At 43.1% G+C, this 14,846-nt stretch overlaps 1 protein-coding gene across 1 annotated transcript in view; it reads right to left on the reverse strand.

Annotated features, from left to right (window-relative positions):
• Positions 1 to 14,846, reverse strand: part of FREM1 (FRAS1 related extracellular matrix 1) — a 181,946-nt gene that overhangs the window by 20,085 nt on the left and 147,015 nt on the right. Inside the window, exons 32-33 of the mRNA XM_066604279.1 lie at positions 8,144 to 8,191; positions 779 to 952 (exon numbers count right to left, since the gene is read on the reverse strand). Coding sequence (XP_066460376.1) covers positions 779 to 952; positions 8,144 to 8,191 — 222 coding nt within the window. The remainder of the gene's footprint in view (positions 1 to 778; positions 953 to 8,143; positions 8,192 to 14,846) is intronic.

Consider the following 14,846-nt stretch of genomic DNA (forward strand, 5'->3'; position numbering starts at 1 on the left):
AGGCCTATTCAGACACAACAATTCTCACTCAAAATTTGCTCAAACCCGTCTTTTGAGCCATAACCATTGTGTCTAAATGCATGGACATCGTGCAGACTTCGTGCACGATTCGTTCCTCGCTCAATTCTAGTTTTCTAGAATTGAACAATGAACTCTTATCAGCGGTGCAGGCTGTTATCACAGTCGGCAGTGCTGTTAAGATTCTTTCAGCTCATGTCACTCTGGATGCTCATGTCACAGCAGGATGTGAGCTGTAAGCACGGAGAACAATGCAGCTGTTTGCTTATGCAAAACAGCTGTATTGTTCGCCGAGCGATAGCAGCGGTGTTCAGCTCCGCCTGCATAGCTCTTTAGTATCTAATTAACAAGTATAGACTATGCAAAGATGATCGCTCAAAACTGTAACTCAAACTGTCGTTTGAGCGATCATCATTCAATGTAAATGGGGTCTAAGAGCTAAGCTTCTGTATCTAAGACTGTCTGTCACTTTATTAAATTTGTCTCATAGATATGCTGTCCCAGATGTAAATACTTTTGGTGGATAGAGGCGAGGCATGTGCCCATGATGTTTTAAGACCCTAGCAAAACCCCTAATATGTGCACCGTTGTGCAATACTAAGTTTCCCAATTCTCATCCCTATGTTAATGTTTTATCGATACAATAAATCTGATCTAACTAGGTCTGAAAAAAGTAACTAAATGATTATTGTTATGTTTTTAACCACTAAGAATATATTTTTATATTTTAAATGAAATACTATGTATATACAGTACATACTTGGTTTGCAGCAGCAAGGTCAGTAGTCACCAGAGCTCTGTCTGACTGTAGGTGTTCTATCCTTTGAGAGGAAGCATCCTTCTTTCGCTGACCATGGTTTCTGACTGAAAACCTGGCTACCTTGCTGGAGTTGATTTTCTCTTCTTCCACTCTAAGCGATACCATGCCGTGAAACTATATTGACAAACATTGTAAAAACATCACAATGTACTTATCTATCTATACAGCAATATTTTGGTAGAAATTCTACTTAGCCAAGTAATATTTTACTGTGCAAAATTAGTGACATCCAACAAGTCTTCCAATTTCAGTCATTTGGGTCTATACGTCTATTAGAAATTTGGTGACATCCCACATGGGAGCTGTAATGGAGACAAGATTGGTTCCAATTTCCTGTAATTATGAGATATAATTAAATGTGTTCCCGTGAACTACAATGTTTATGGTTTATTCATAGGATAGGCCATCGATATCAGATTAGTGAGGGTTCAACACTTAGCACCCCTGCCCATCAACGGATTGAAGGGGACAGTGAGCGCCACATCTCCTTTATTGTTGACCAGGTACAACTCTGTAAACATTCACTTGAATGGGGTTAAGATGCAATGAGCTGTAATACTTGGCATGCCGCAACTTACAAGACTTAATGTAATTAGCAGTGATCATGGCAGTTAACTGTTTAGATGCAGCAGTCAAAGCTGAGTAAACAGTCAGCAGGGGGAGCCCCATCCCTTTGTCCCATCGGCACCCCCTGCAACACGATCATGGGGTGTCATTAGATCAGTATGGCAACCCTGAGCCTACTGAAGGATCCCAGGGCTGCGATGTATGGATGTCTATAAGTTCTAACTGTGGCAAGGCTTGATAGGCAACAACAAAAATTGCTATATACTGCAATACTGAAGTATCGCAGTATGTAGTACAACCAATCAAATAATCACAAGTAGAGATGAGCAAACGTACTCGTTGAGTGCAGTTACTCTAACGAGTATCGCTATTTTCGAGTAACTGGCTACTCGGGCGAAAAGATTCGGGGGGCGGCGGGGTGGAGCGGGGGGTAGCAGAGGGGAACAGGGGGGAGCTCTCTCTCCTCCCCCTCTACCCCCCGCAACCCCGCTCTCACCCCTGGCGCCCCCCAAATCTTTTCTCCCGATTAGGCAGTTACTTGAAAATAGCGATACTCGTTCCAGTAATTGCTCTAAACGAGCACGTTCACTCATCTCTAATCACAAGTTCAAGTCCGCTGTGGGAACTAAGTGAATGGATAAAAAAAGATTTAACCCCTTAACGACCAGCCCATAGTGTTTTTACGTCCTGCCCAAGTGGGCTTTATTCTCTGAGGACGTAAAAACATGCGTCCTGCAGAGAATAAAGCCCCGTGGGCTATGGACGTGACAGCTCCATGCTGTCGGTGCCCGCAGGTAGCCGACAGCATGGAGCTGTCATCCTGGGCTGTGGGCAGTCCCCCCCGGCATTGCGATCGGCGCTATCCAATGGATAGCGCCGATCGCAATAAAGTTAAAAAAAAGTTTAAAAAGTTTAAGATTCAGCTGCCCTGATGGATCGGATCCATCAGGGCAGCTGAAAATACTCACCTGGCTTCCCCGATGTCTGCCGCGATGAATGGGTCCTCCGGGACTGGGGGCGGCTCTTCTGCGCATGCACGCCAGACGAATGACATCACGCGCATGCGCAGAAGAATGGGAACCCTGGGGAGTTTAAGGTAGCCGAGAACCAGGAGGTGTCCCCGGACCCGCGATCGCCGCTATCCAGTGGATAGCGGCGATCGCGAAAAAGTTTTTTAAAAAGTAAAAATAAACTTAATTTCACCTCCCCTCATGGATTGGATCCATGAGGGGAGGTGAAAATACTCACCCCCGGTCCTCAGCGGCATCCCGGTCTCCGGGACCGGAGTCCCCTTCTGCGCATGCGCGCCCGATGATTGACATCGGGCGCGTGCACAGAGGGGCTCAGGACCCGGGAAATTTAAAATCCCTCTGCTCCTGGCTGCCATGTGTAGCCAGGAGCAGAGGGATGTCCCTGCAGAGATGATCACTGTTATCCAATGGATAACAGTGATCATTTAAAGTAAAAAAAAGTGTAAAAAAGTAATTTAAAAAAAGTGTAAAAATGTTTAAAAAGTAAAAAAAAAAGTTTAAAACGCTTACATTTCATCTCCCCTCATGGATCATATCCATGAGGGAGGATGAAATTACATACCTAAGGCCCCCGGATTCTGCCAAAGCGGCAGACGCATGCGCAAAAGCCGTGGATTGCCAGGATAACTTAAAATCTCCCTGCTCTTGGCTACAAAACTTATCCAAGAGCCTGGAAATTTCACGGGGGGGGGGGGGCCGTGGTGAGCAGTTCCTGATCACGTGTTCGCTGTTATCCAATCGATAATGGTGATCACGTAAAAGTTTTTAAAAAAAGTTAGTTTCATCTCCCCTCACTGATGCGATCAGTGAGAGGAGATGAAACTTTTTACCGGAGACCTCCGTATTTGCACCCCGACGCGATCCTCATCCGTGAACTTACCCGGATTCTGCACATGCGACCACCGGCAAAATACCCGACACATGCGCAGAAGTCGGGGAGCCCAGGAAACTTAAAATCTCCTTGCTCTCGGCGACCAACGCTCACCGAGAGCCTGGAGCAGTGACGGGTGGCCTTGTTGAGCGGTGCCCGGTCACGGGATAAAAAGGTAGCGATCTACCTTAGGTCGGTCTCACGTGACCGGATAGGAATTACGGATTCCACATGCGTCTGATCCGTGGTAATACGCAGATCAATCGCATTGGATTACACAATTCCGCTCACATTAGCGGGTCGGAATTGCGTAATCCACTCGCAGAAAAGAGAACGCAGCAGGTTCTATTTTACCGCGGCTATCCGCAGCACAGAGCCTATTGTGCTCCATGGTCATGGATATACCCGCTGCCCATACACAACTACGTTGTATACAGGCTGCGGGTACCCGTGTCATCGCTAACCGACGGTGCGGGAAATACAAACAAAAAAAAAATTTGTACTGCGAATGACCGCCTGTACATTACGCGGCCGTACGCAGGGTCACAGCCCGGCTCACAGATGGGATCCGCTGCGGGCCTCCGCAAGTGGATTCCACCTACGGCTGCGTGAGCCCGGCGTTATTCAGACCGCTACCAGTAATACGTATTTTACAAGAAGCCCGGGGAACGCTTGCCTTCCTGCATTTCCAGGAGCACCTTATTGAGTGTCTTCTGTGTGAGACTGCCGCACCTCAGCAAGCTTACGGAGACTCACAGAGCGCCACTTTTTACACCCCATACCCGCCACTGAGGTCAAGAAATGACCCCCAAAAAGCATGAGAGGAGGGGGGATACACGGTTTTATTGCCCCATGGGCCCATTCCAACCAGCCTCCGTAATTACCCCTGTCTTCAGAAATACCACACAGTTCACATTATTACTTTTATCTAAGATTTGCGAACGCTGAAAAGGGCGCGTGGGGGGGGGGGGGGATTTTGAGGGAGTCAATTTTTATTCCGTACAAATAAGCAATGGGGCCTGGAATTTATTCAGCTGTGCCCTGAAATCCAACGGGTGTTCCCTCCTTTATAAGCCTTGCCATGGGTCCTGTAAGTAAATTAGGGCCACAATGGGTATGTTTCTGAACACGGGACAAACGGGGGTATCCATTTGGGGGTGAATGTCTTCATTCCTATGTACGCTGTACAAAAAAACTGTTTTTAAATTTAAAAAATTGCCAAAAAAATTGAAAATCGTAACTTTTTCCTTCTGCTTTGCTTAGATTCATTCAAATACTGTGGGGTCAAAATACGCAGTACACCCCTAGATGAATTCGTTAAGGGGTCTAGTTTTCAAAATGGGGTCATTTGAGGGAGTTCTTTATAGTTTTGGCCGCTCAATGGCTCTATAGGTGGGCAATGGGGCCTGGAATTTATTCAGTTGTACACTGAAATCCAACGGGTATTCCTTTCATTGTAGCCCTAGCCATGTGTCCCGTAAGTCTATCAGGGCCACAATGGGTATGTTTCTGAACACGGGACAAACAGGGGTATTCATTTTGGGGTGAAAGTCTTCATTTATACATGTGCTGTACAAAAAAACTGTTTTTAAATTGCCGCAATAGCCCAAAAAATGAAAATCGTAATTTTTTCTTACTGCTTTACTTAGATCTATTCAAAAATTGTAGGGTTAAAATACACAGTAGACCCCTAGATAAATTCGTTAAGGGGTCTAGTTTTCAAAATGGGGTCATTTGTGGGGGTTCTCTATGATTTTGGCCGCTCAAGAACTCTACAAGTGGGCAATGGGGCCTAAAAGGACTTCAAGCAAAATCTATGTTCTGAAAGCCACTGATTACTCCTTTCATTTTGGGCCCCATTGTGCATGCGGACATAATATTAGGGCCACAATGGGTATGTTTCTGAAAACAGTACAAACAGGGGTATCCATTTTGGGGTTCACGTCATCCTTCATATGTGTGCTGTACAAAAAAAGCTGTTTTTAAAGTGACAGAATTGCCAAAAAAACAAAAATTCTAATTTTTTTCCTTTTGCTTTGCTTGAATTTATTCAAAAACTGTGGGGTAAAAATCCGCAGTACACCCCTAGATAAATTCGTTAAGGGGTCTAGTTTTCAAAATGGGGTCATTTGTGGGGGTTCTCTATGGTTTTGGGCGCTCAAGAACTCTACATGTGTGCTATGGGGCCTAAAAAGACTTCAAGCAAAATTTCTGTTTTGAAAGACACTGACTACTGGTTTCATTTTGGGCCCCGTTGTGGACTCAGATATAACATTTGGGCCACAATGGGTATATTTCTGAACACAGGAGAAACAGGGGTATCCATTTTGGGGTGTAAATCCTCATTTTCATGTAAACTATTGAAAAAAAATATGTCTTTAAAATGACAGATTTGCAAAAATATGAAATTTTACTTTTTCTCTTCTAAATTGAATTAATTCCTGAAAAAAAACTGTGGGGTCAAAATACTCACGACACCCCTCAGTGAATACATTAAGGGGTGTAGTTTTTAAAATGGGGTCATTTGTGGGGGTATCTATCATTCTGACACTTATGAGCCTTTCCAATCTTGGCTTGGTGTAGGAAAACAAAGTGTTCCTCAAAATGCTAAAAAGTAATGTTAAATTTGTACGTCTCCTAAATAGTTAAAAAAAAACAAAAGTTTTTCCAATGTGCGCCCAAAATAAAGTAAACGGGTGGAAATATATATCTTAGCAAAAATTTCTATATTATGTTTGCACATATTTAAGATATTGCAGTTGGAAATGTGAAAAAATGACGATTTTTTCAAAATTTTCCCAATTTTGGCACTTTTAATAAATAAGCACAATTTCTATCAGTCTATTTTTTCCGCCTAAATGAAGTACAACATGTGGCGAAAAAAAAACAATGTCAGAATCGCTTGGATATGCAAAACCTTTCTGATGTTTTTCCATGTTAAAGTGACACATGTCAGATTTGCAAAATTTGGCCTGGTCATTAAGGCGCAAACAGGCTTGGTCACTAAAGGGTTAAGAAAGTTTTTTTTAACAGTAAAAAAAATTTAAAATATTTAAAAAAATGTTTTCCAGATTAAAAAATGTAAACAATTTAAAAACTGCACATATTTTGTATCGCCGTGTACTTAAAAGTCCAAACACTTAAAACATCACAATATTTATTTTGCATGTTAAAGCCTGTAAAAGAAAAAAAAAAGGACAGAATGCCAAAATTTTGATATTTTATGATATCTCAGCTCCCAAAAAATTTGAATAGAAAGTGATCAAAAAGGTCCTAATAATAACTACAGCTCACCATGCAAAAACAAGCCTTCACACAGCCTAGTCAGCAAAAAATCTAAAAGTTACAGGTCTCAAAATATGGCATTAGGGCTCAGTCACGCGGGCGACGATCCGCGCATATTTTCACGCAGAAAAACAGCCGCACCGCGTGCGGACGAAAATCCGCATGACCAGCTCCATTGCCACCCATATGTTCCTTTTTTAACAAGTGCAAATGTCGGCGGTGCAGCCATTTTTCCATGTGGAAATACGTACGGATCACCACTGATACACGCGTACAAACGCCCGTGTGACTAAGCCATCAGAAAGCAATTATTTCTTTTAAAAAAATGTTATTTACTTTTTAAAAATAGAACATTAAACAAGTATTTAAATTTGGTATCACTGTAATCTTACTGACCCATAGAACAAAGTTTATATTTTATTTTTATTGCACTGTGAACGCTGTAGAAACTAACCCCCGCCCCCAAAAAATGGTGCAATTGCATTTTTTTGAGTAGCTCCCCACTTACATTTTTGAAAGTTTTATCATATATTATTTGGTACATTAAAAAGGTAGCATTAAAAATACAACTCGTCCTGCAAAAAAAAACAAGCCCTCATATGGATAGGTCAGTGGAAAAATTAAAACGTTATAGCACTTGGAAGGCGAAAATAAAAACATCTGTGGTTCTGAAGGGGTTAAAGGATCGACTGTTATGCCTTGGTCAGATCTATTTGGGTAACATGAAGGGGACCTATACAATATTAGGCAGCTGGTTTGAATGTTATTGTTGATCAATATATGTTGCAATGCAGAGTCTAGTATCAGGGTATAGCAGGTTCAAGCACTCTTACAACATTCCTCAATCACAAAAAGTGTATATACACTGCTGTGTAAATGTTTTAGGCCGGTGTGGAAAAAATGCTGCAGAGTAAGAATGCTTTCAAAAATAGAAGTGTTGCCTGTTTCTTTGTGGTTCTTCAAAAGAGCTGACCAGAACATCTTGAAACCCCAGTCTGCTTTGAAATCTTTGCCTGGGAGAGACCCTGCTGATGTAGTATAACTACTTTGTGGCTTGTTGCTGTGCTCAGTGTATGCCCTGTGACATGAAATTGTCTTCCACAACCTCACCTTTGTAGCAGAGTTTGACTGTTCCTCTCCAAATTGTAAGCCTCCTACACAGCTGTTTCTGTTTCAGTTAATGGCTGTATTTCAGCCTACACATGATGATCATTTTCATCTGTTTCTTATAATTACTTAGTCATATACCTGGCTATAATCCTACAGAATCCCTGACTGTGTGCAAGTGTACTCAGAAGAATTGATGCTGCTTTGCAGACAAAGGGTGATCACACCAAATATTGAATTGATTTAGATTTCTCATTTGTGCATTCACTTTGCATTTTCTTAAATTGGCAAAAATATACTATTAAACTTTTTATTTCTGTAAGAACTCTTACTTTGCAGCATTTTTTTCACACCTGCCTAAAACTTTTGCACAGTATTTTACCTTTTCCTTTTTATATTGTGCTAATTCTGCAGAAACCTGTTGAACAAAAGATGACCACTTACTGTATAAATCATGTCTGTTCCATTACGGTGCAGAGATGATGGTTTTATCTAAAATGATGAAAACAATGCTATGTTAATTAACTTTACCATACCAATGAGAGTGCAATGTGTGTTATAAAACACTTAACGACTAATATGGGTTGACAACTGTTTGAAGTGAGTGCCACGTATGGCAACTCTAGTCAGGTCTACATGGTCGCTCTATGAACATTGCAATGGATCTCCACTTTATTAATGTGAATATAGAATCAAAAAATAACATGTTACTCAAAATCAGCTTTTCATTATAAACTTATTTTAAAAAATGTTTATGTGGTTATCCACATTACAAAATCTTGTGCTATTCCAATTTTCCCACTGGCCACTGAAGCAGTCCTAAAAGTTGATGCTTCCTGTTCTCTGCAGCTCACTTTTCAGCTTTGCTGTACACATTGGGACAGCATTATCACATCCATTTAATCGTAGTTAGAAAATGGGAAAGTTACTGAAAATGTTTCCCTACCAACTCACTCACATTTATTTCAGATGTCCCAAAGCACTATCTATAGATACAACATAGGGAGGAAGTGCATCTCCAATACAGCCATTCTTACAGAAGTTTTAAAAAAGAAATAGCGATAACATTGAAAAGAGAACAAGCAGAAATTCTTAAATGTTCAGTACTTAAGATATGTCATTAATAGAGATGAGCGAGCGTACTCGGAAAAGCGCTACTCGCTCGAGTAATTTGCTTTATCCGAGTATCGCTGTGCTCGGGTCTGAAGATTCGGGTGCCAGCATGGAGCGGGGAGAGCGGGGAGGAACGGAGGTAAGATCTTTCTCTCCCTCTCTCCCGCCCGCTCTCCCCTGCTCCCCGCTGCGACTCACCTGTCAGCCGCAGCGGCACCCGAATCTTCAGACCCGAGCACAGCGATACTCGGATAAAGCACGTTACTCGAGCGAGTAGTGCTTTTCCGAGTACGCTCGCTCATCTCTAGTCATTAACATTGAGATATTTCCTTTAAAGAGACTGTCTCATCAGAGACAACCCCTTTTAAAATGTAGTAGCTCGCTCCCTGCACTTCGGTAAACACAGGCAGACAGGCACTTTGCCTGTAGAGGATGCTGCAGGAGAAATATAGTATCCCAAGATGACCATTCTGATGAATGATACAAGGAAGACTCAAGTCCTGCAGTACGAGAGCTGCTCTTATAGAGCGGCTGTCTGTTCTGGCTAACAGAACAAGTTCCCGAGCAGGGAACCCTCCTTTTTGATGTTGATATTCTCTAATAGGTCATGTGGACAGAGGTTGTCTTTATGAGATATCCCCTTGAACCCCTTAGTACCAAAGCCTGATTGCGCCTTAATAACCAACTAACTTTTCAGGGTTTTTTTTCTACTTAAGTATTACTGTGTATTATATGGTTCCATCAGCCTCATAGGCTACCATGGATCCAGCGGTTTCTCCAGTCCCTCCTATCAGAAGTTGTGCCAGGCTATCAAAAGACAGCCGAACCCCTGCTCTCCCTGGCATTGGAGACCTGTTCCAGGCTTCTGATGCATCAGAATAAGGCACCTTACTGAAGAAGTTTTGCACACGAATACTTTTGATGACCTATCTTTAGAATAGATCATCAATAGTCAATTGGGTCCATCATTCTGGATCCCAGCTGATCAGGCGCCTGCACTCATTGCCGCAATACACAGGGGTCAGTTATTAACTCCGACCCTTGTGTAGTGGCTAGTACTAATAATTGTAGCCACCGTTCTCATTGATTTTAATGACAGCTGTACCTGAAACTACGAGCGCTGGCCACTACACAGGGAAGCCATCTGCTTCCACTCCGACCCCTTGTATTGTGACACTGACAGCAGGCACCCGATCAGCTGATCAGCCAGGGTCCCGAGCGGCGGACCCCAGCCAATCAACTATTGATGATTGCTCCATAGGATAGGTCATCAATAGTATTTCTGTAGAAATTAGAAAACCATTTTAGGCCTAACAGTAGCAACACAAGATTAAGAAGATGAGATGAGAGTTACAACCGAGCCCTGCCTTTATTATGTAATAAAATAGATTGTGTTTGTGAATGCATCTGCTTAAGTGCTTTGTCCTATACTTCTAACATTTGTTAGCTCATTTCATTCACAGATTATGTTACCAGTGATTCTTTAATAAGTATAACACATAAAAGTGAGAAGAAAAACAAATCTGTCTTTAATTAAGGGCTGAGAACATGAAGTGGGTGAGGAGAACTCAAGTAGCATTTAATGAAAGGTTTGTACCGTACATACGCATGCTTGCTGCGTTCTCACTTTATGTTCTTTATCTGGTGGTGTTATGACAACTGTTCAGTAAATTCTATAGTAAATGTCATCTTACTACATACCTCTCTACTTATTTTGGAAGGCAGAAACAGAATATGAGCTTAGTTGGAAACTAAAAATGCACCATCTGATAAACTGTAGGGCAGGCTCAATCACCATACAACCATAGTATAGGTGCTAAGCAGGGGCGTAACTATAGGGGATGCAGGGGATGCGGTTGCACCCGGGCCCAGAAGCATTAGAGGGCCCATAAGGCCTCTCTTCTCCATATAGGGAGCCCAGTCCTATGAATAAAGCATTATAGTTGTGGGTCCTGTTACAGGTTTTGCATTGGGGCCCAGAAGCTTCAAGTTACGCCTCTGTGCAGAGGGCCAGGTTGAGCAAGTTAACCAAATGCACTAACAAGAATTTACAGCTGCATATTTAAAATGTGCTTCTGGGTAGCACATTTTAAATGTCCCGCTGTAAGCAGCTGGGACTTCCTCAGCAGGAACGGAGGACAGAAGGGGACTCCCTCCACCTTCTTCCCCCAGAGATTTCCCTATAGTGTGGAGAGTGAGGGGGGCAGGGTTACAGGGCTTCCCAGAGAGCATGGGAGGAGAGGACAGGGCTAGAGGGATCCACCCTCTAGCCTTGCCTTCTCTTTGCTCTGGGGAATCTCTGTGAGAAGCCCTATAGCCCAGCACGTTCTCTCTAGCCCCGCCCACTCTCTGTGCTATGGGGATATCACTCAGGGATCCCTAGAGCAGGGAGAGAGAGCATGGCTACAAGGGATTAACCCATAGCAGGGAGAGACAGAATGGGGCTATGCATTAATTCCCCATAGCCCCGCTCTCTCTCTCTCCCTGCTATGGCAAAATTTCTCTAGGCTCCTTCACACTGGTGAGAGCGATATCGAGCCGTGATATAAGTGATTCACATGGAAACAGCCTTGCATCCCTGAGGGAGTTCCTTTCATCGCTGCCGTGGCTGTCACAGCTTCCACAGGGGATCGCGATGTCCTTCCACTGTTTTCAATGGGGTCGACGCTGCTTACGCCCGCCCCATTGAAAACACGTGGAAACCCCTAGATGCGACAGCCTCGCATCCATGCGGGGCTGAAGGAATCCCCCACCACAGTTGTCACAACTGCAGCAGGGGATGGCGATATTCTCCTGGAGCAGCTGCACTTTTTTTAAAGCAACACTCTGCTCCAGTGAATGGGTGATTTTTACGTGCATGAAGCTCGGGTCTTCTGCGCGGGAAAAATTGTCAGTTCACATGGTTTTTAGTGTAGTATAAGTGCGATTTTTTTTCATGCACCTATACTGCACTAAACCACGTTCATGTGAACGAGGCCTTAGGCATATTTTTTGAAGATTTGCTCATGTCTAATTAACCATAATCTAAATGTATTGTATGGTAAACCTAAAAGTTTAATAAGTTCCTATTGTTTTCAGAAACATATATAAAAGAAGACGCAGGATACCCATTCTGCTTTGGATGCTCTATTGCGAACAGTCACTGAAAACGGACGTATACCTACTGATACAGAAGGGCAAATATCTGCTTTCTACTGCGACTCAGGCGAGGAACATAATCAGTGGAGCTCTATGTCATCCAGTTCCAGATCCTATCCTGTGAGCTTCCTTGGAATGATGAAGTTCTTCAAGCTTCTTTCTACGCTGAGCTCAACAGTCACCTTAAGGATAAGCTGGAATCAACCTTCCAACTTCTGTTAACAAGTGGATGTCATGGACCATTCAACTCTTCTTGTAAAGAAAGCTGAAAATCCCATGCAGTTTGGGGATTCTGTACCTTCCTCACACCACTAGAGAGATCTTGATGCTTGTCCTTTGGTCATTTCTTATATTGTATTCCTTCAAGGCCAGCAGCATGAAAAAGTCCCAGCCCCATGTGTGAACAGAAGGATCATTCTGGGTCCAACTTTACTCTCCTTCGAGACAAGTTTGTATTTCCTATGACTGTCTTTTTAAGGACCCAATCTGAATCCTGTCAGACGTATGTGGATTTTGAGGCCTGCAAAAAATGTAATTGACCTTACTTTGGCCAGATGCCTGAACCTGCCTTTATTAAAAGGGGCTTTCCAAGTTATTATTTTTTTATGGAGCTGCCCATGCCCCAAAATCATAAACGAGCCTATACTCACTTGTGCTGCATCATCCATTGTCCATCTGTCACCTGTAGGCTCCAGTGTGACACATTATACATGTACACAGTAATGTATACTTTTTCTTACTGGATAGCACAAGACTGTATTGGAATCATGACAATATGTATAACTTAATTTCACTTTAGGGGGGGTTCACACAGGGCGGATTTGCCATGGAAATTCCGTCCAGAATTTCCGCACGGCAAATCCGCATGCGGCCACTAATCTCGGGATTAGCCAGCCATGTGGACGAAACCGCGGCTGCGGCGCGGCTTTGCTGACCGCAGCCGTGGCTTTGCCGACCGCAGCCGCGGCTTTGCCGACCGCAGCATGTCCATTCTTTTTTCTTTCCGCTGTGGCCATGCTCTCCTCTATGGGAGCGCCGACCGCAGCGGAAGAGCGAGCGGTCGGGCCGCTTCAAAGCCGCAGCGGGTTTTTCCGCGGCGCTTCTCCCAGCGGAAATCTTGCGGTTTTTGCTGCGGCCAAACCGCGAGATTTCCGGCGGGAATCCGCCCAGTGGGAACCCACCCTTACTCTCTTCTCTTGAATGTCCCCATCAGCTGATTTATGACCACAACAAAGTTTCTCTCTGTTGGGGTCATAAGGGCTGAAAACCAAGCCCGCAGTCCAGCCTCACTGATTGAGACTCAGCCTGCAGTGTCTATATACGGTGATATGTAGAGGCTTCAGAAGACAAACATTGCAAAATGTTTGGTCACACCTTATTGCAAGATTATCAGCCCAAAATACATTCAGTTAAGTGAGAAAAAAAATTCTACCCCCCCCCCCAGGTGTCTATAGGCTCTAAAGCTTGACACATCTATAGCTAGACATCTCACCATGCATGGCTAACCATAGAATTAACAATATTAGGATCTCTTTTGTAAGTGCTAACTCACTTTTTCTTGTGTTTCAGTGTTTGCTAAAAACAATAGAGGAAACTAATGAACAGTGTTGTAGGATGTCACTGTAAGGAGTTGGCAATGCCAAGATGAACTTGTTAGGCATAATGTACATGTAAAGATTCTCTCTGCACTGATTATAGGTATAGTATACAATGTTACTGTTAGTGCTGCTTATCAAGATCAGCCGAGCAATAAAATTGGTCCGATTGGGTCATCCCGAACTGATTTTTAGCAAAACTCACCAGAAAAAATAGTTTTATGTGTAAGCATATATTCTTCCATGAATGGGCCTCAGTTGTTAGGCACTCTTGCCCTTCGGTGCTAGGATTCAAGTTTAAAAAAAAACTCCATCCAGATGTTGTCCTTGGTCCAGATTTTAACCTACCAGCTCTGAAAAGCAGCAGTACTTACAACTGAGCCACCACACCTATCTGTTCTGCTCCAGAGGAAGGGTAGAATAAGCACAAAGAGAACATGAGAAACCCATCTAGATGTTGTCCTTGGTCAGATTTGAACCTAGGACCCCAGCACTGCAGGGAGGGGAGGGGGAGGCTAGCACTGTTGCCTCGTAGTGCTGGGGTTCCAAGTCCAGGGCTGACTATCAAAAACATTTGCATGGAGTTTCTGTGTGCTCTTTGTGTTCATTGTTCTTATTCTTCTCCATCTTTTCCTGTTTTGGAGAAGGTGAAAGGAAGAAGAAGTGTGGTGGTTTGCAGAGTGGGAGTTCAAATATGACCAAGGACACATCTGGATGTTTTATTTAATGTTCTCTTTATTTAGTTTTCTTGTTCTGCTCCTCCTCTGCAGCAGAACAGACAAGTGTGATGTCTCATTTGTTAGCATTGTTACCTTGCAGTGCTGGAAATCTAGGTTCAAATCTATCCGAGGGCAACATCTGGATGGTGATTTTATGTTCTCTTTATGTTTATTCTTCCTGGTCTACTTCTCCTCTGTAGCAGAATGGACAAGTGTGGTGGCTGATCTGTAGATTCAAGTCTGACTAAAAGTAACATTTGGATGGAGTTTCTCAAAGTCCATGTAGACGTTTTCCTTGATGGAATTTGAACCTAGGAACCCAGCACTGAAATTCCCCGATTTACAATCATTTCTTGAAAATCGCGTATGGCACTCCCGGCCCGAATATTTCAATAGTTGCTCAACACTAGTTACTATTCTGCAAAAAGTTTTCTATAACCTAACATATAGATACAGAAATCTGCAGATACATAAGTTCTCATCTCATTTCCATTGCTGTGAATGTTAGGCAAGGTTCTCCTACTAGTTGATTGTTGAATGCTGACTGTAACTAAATTGTGCAACTCTTGTAATTATTCTTAT

The sequence above is a fragment of the Eleutherodactylus coqui genome, chromosome 5, assembly GCF_035609145.1.
Source record: "Eleutherodactylus coqui strain aEleCoq1 chromosome 5, aEleCoq1.hap1, whole genome shotgun sequence".
NCBI classification, from domain to species: Eukaryota; Metazoa; Chordata; class Amphibia; order Anura; family Eleutherodactylidae; genus Eleutherodactylus; species Eleutherodactylus coqui.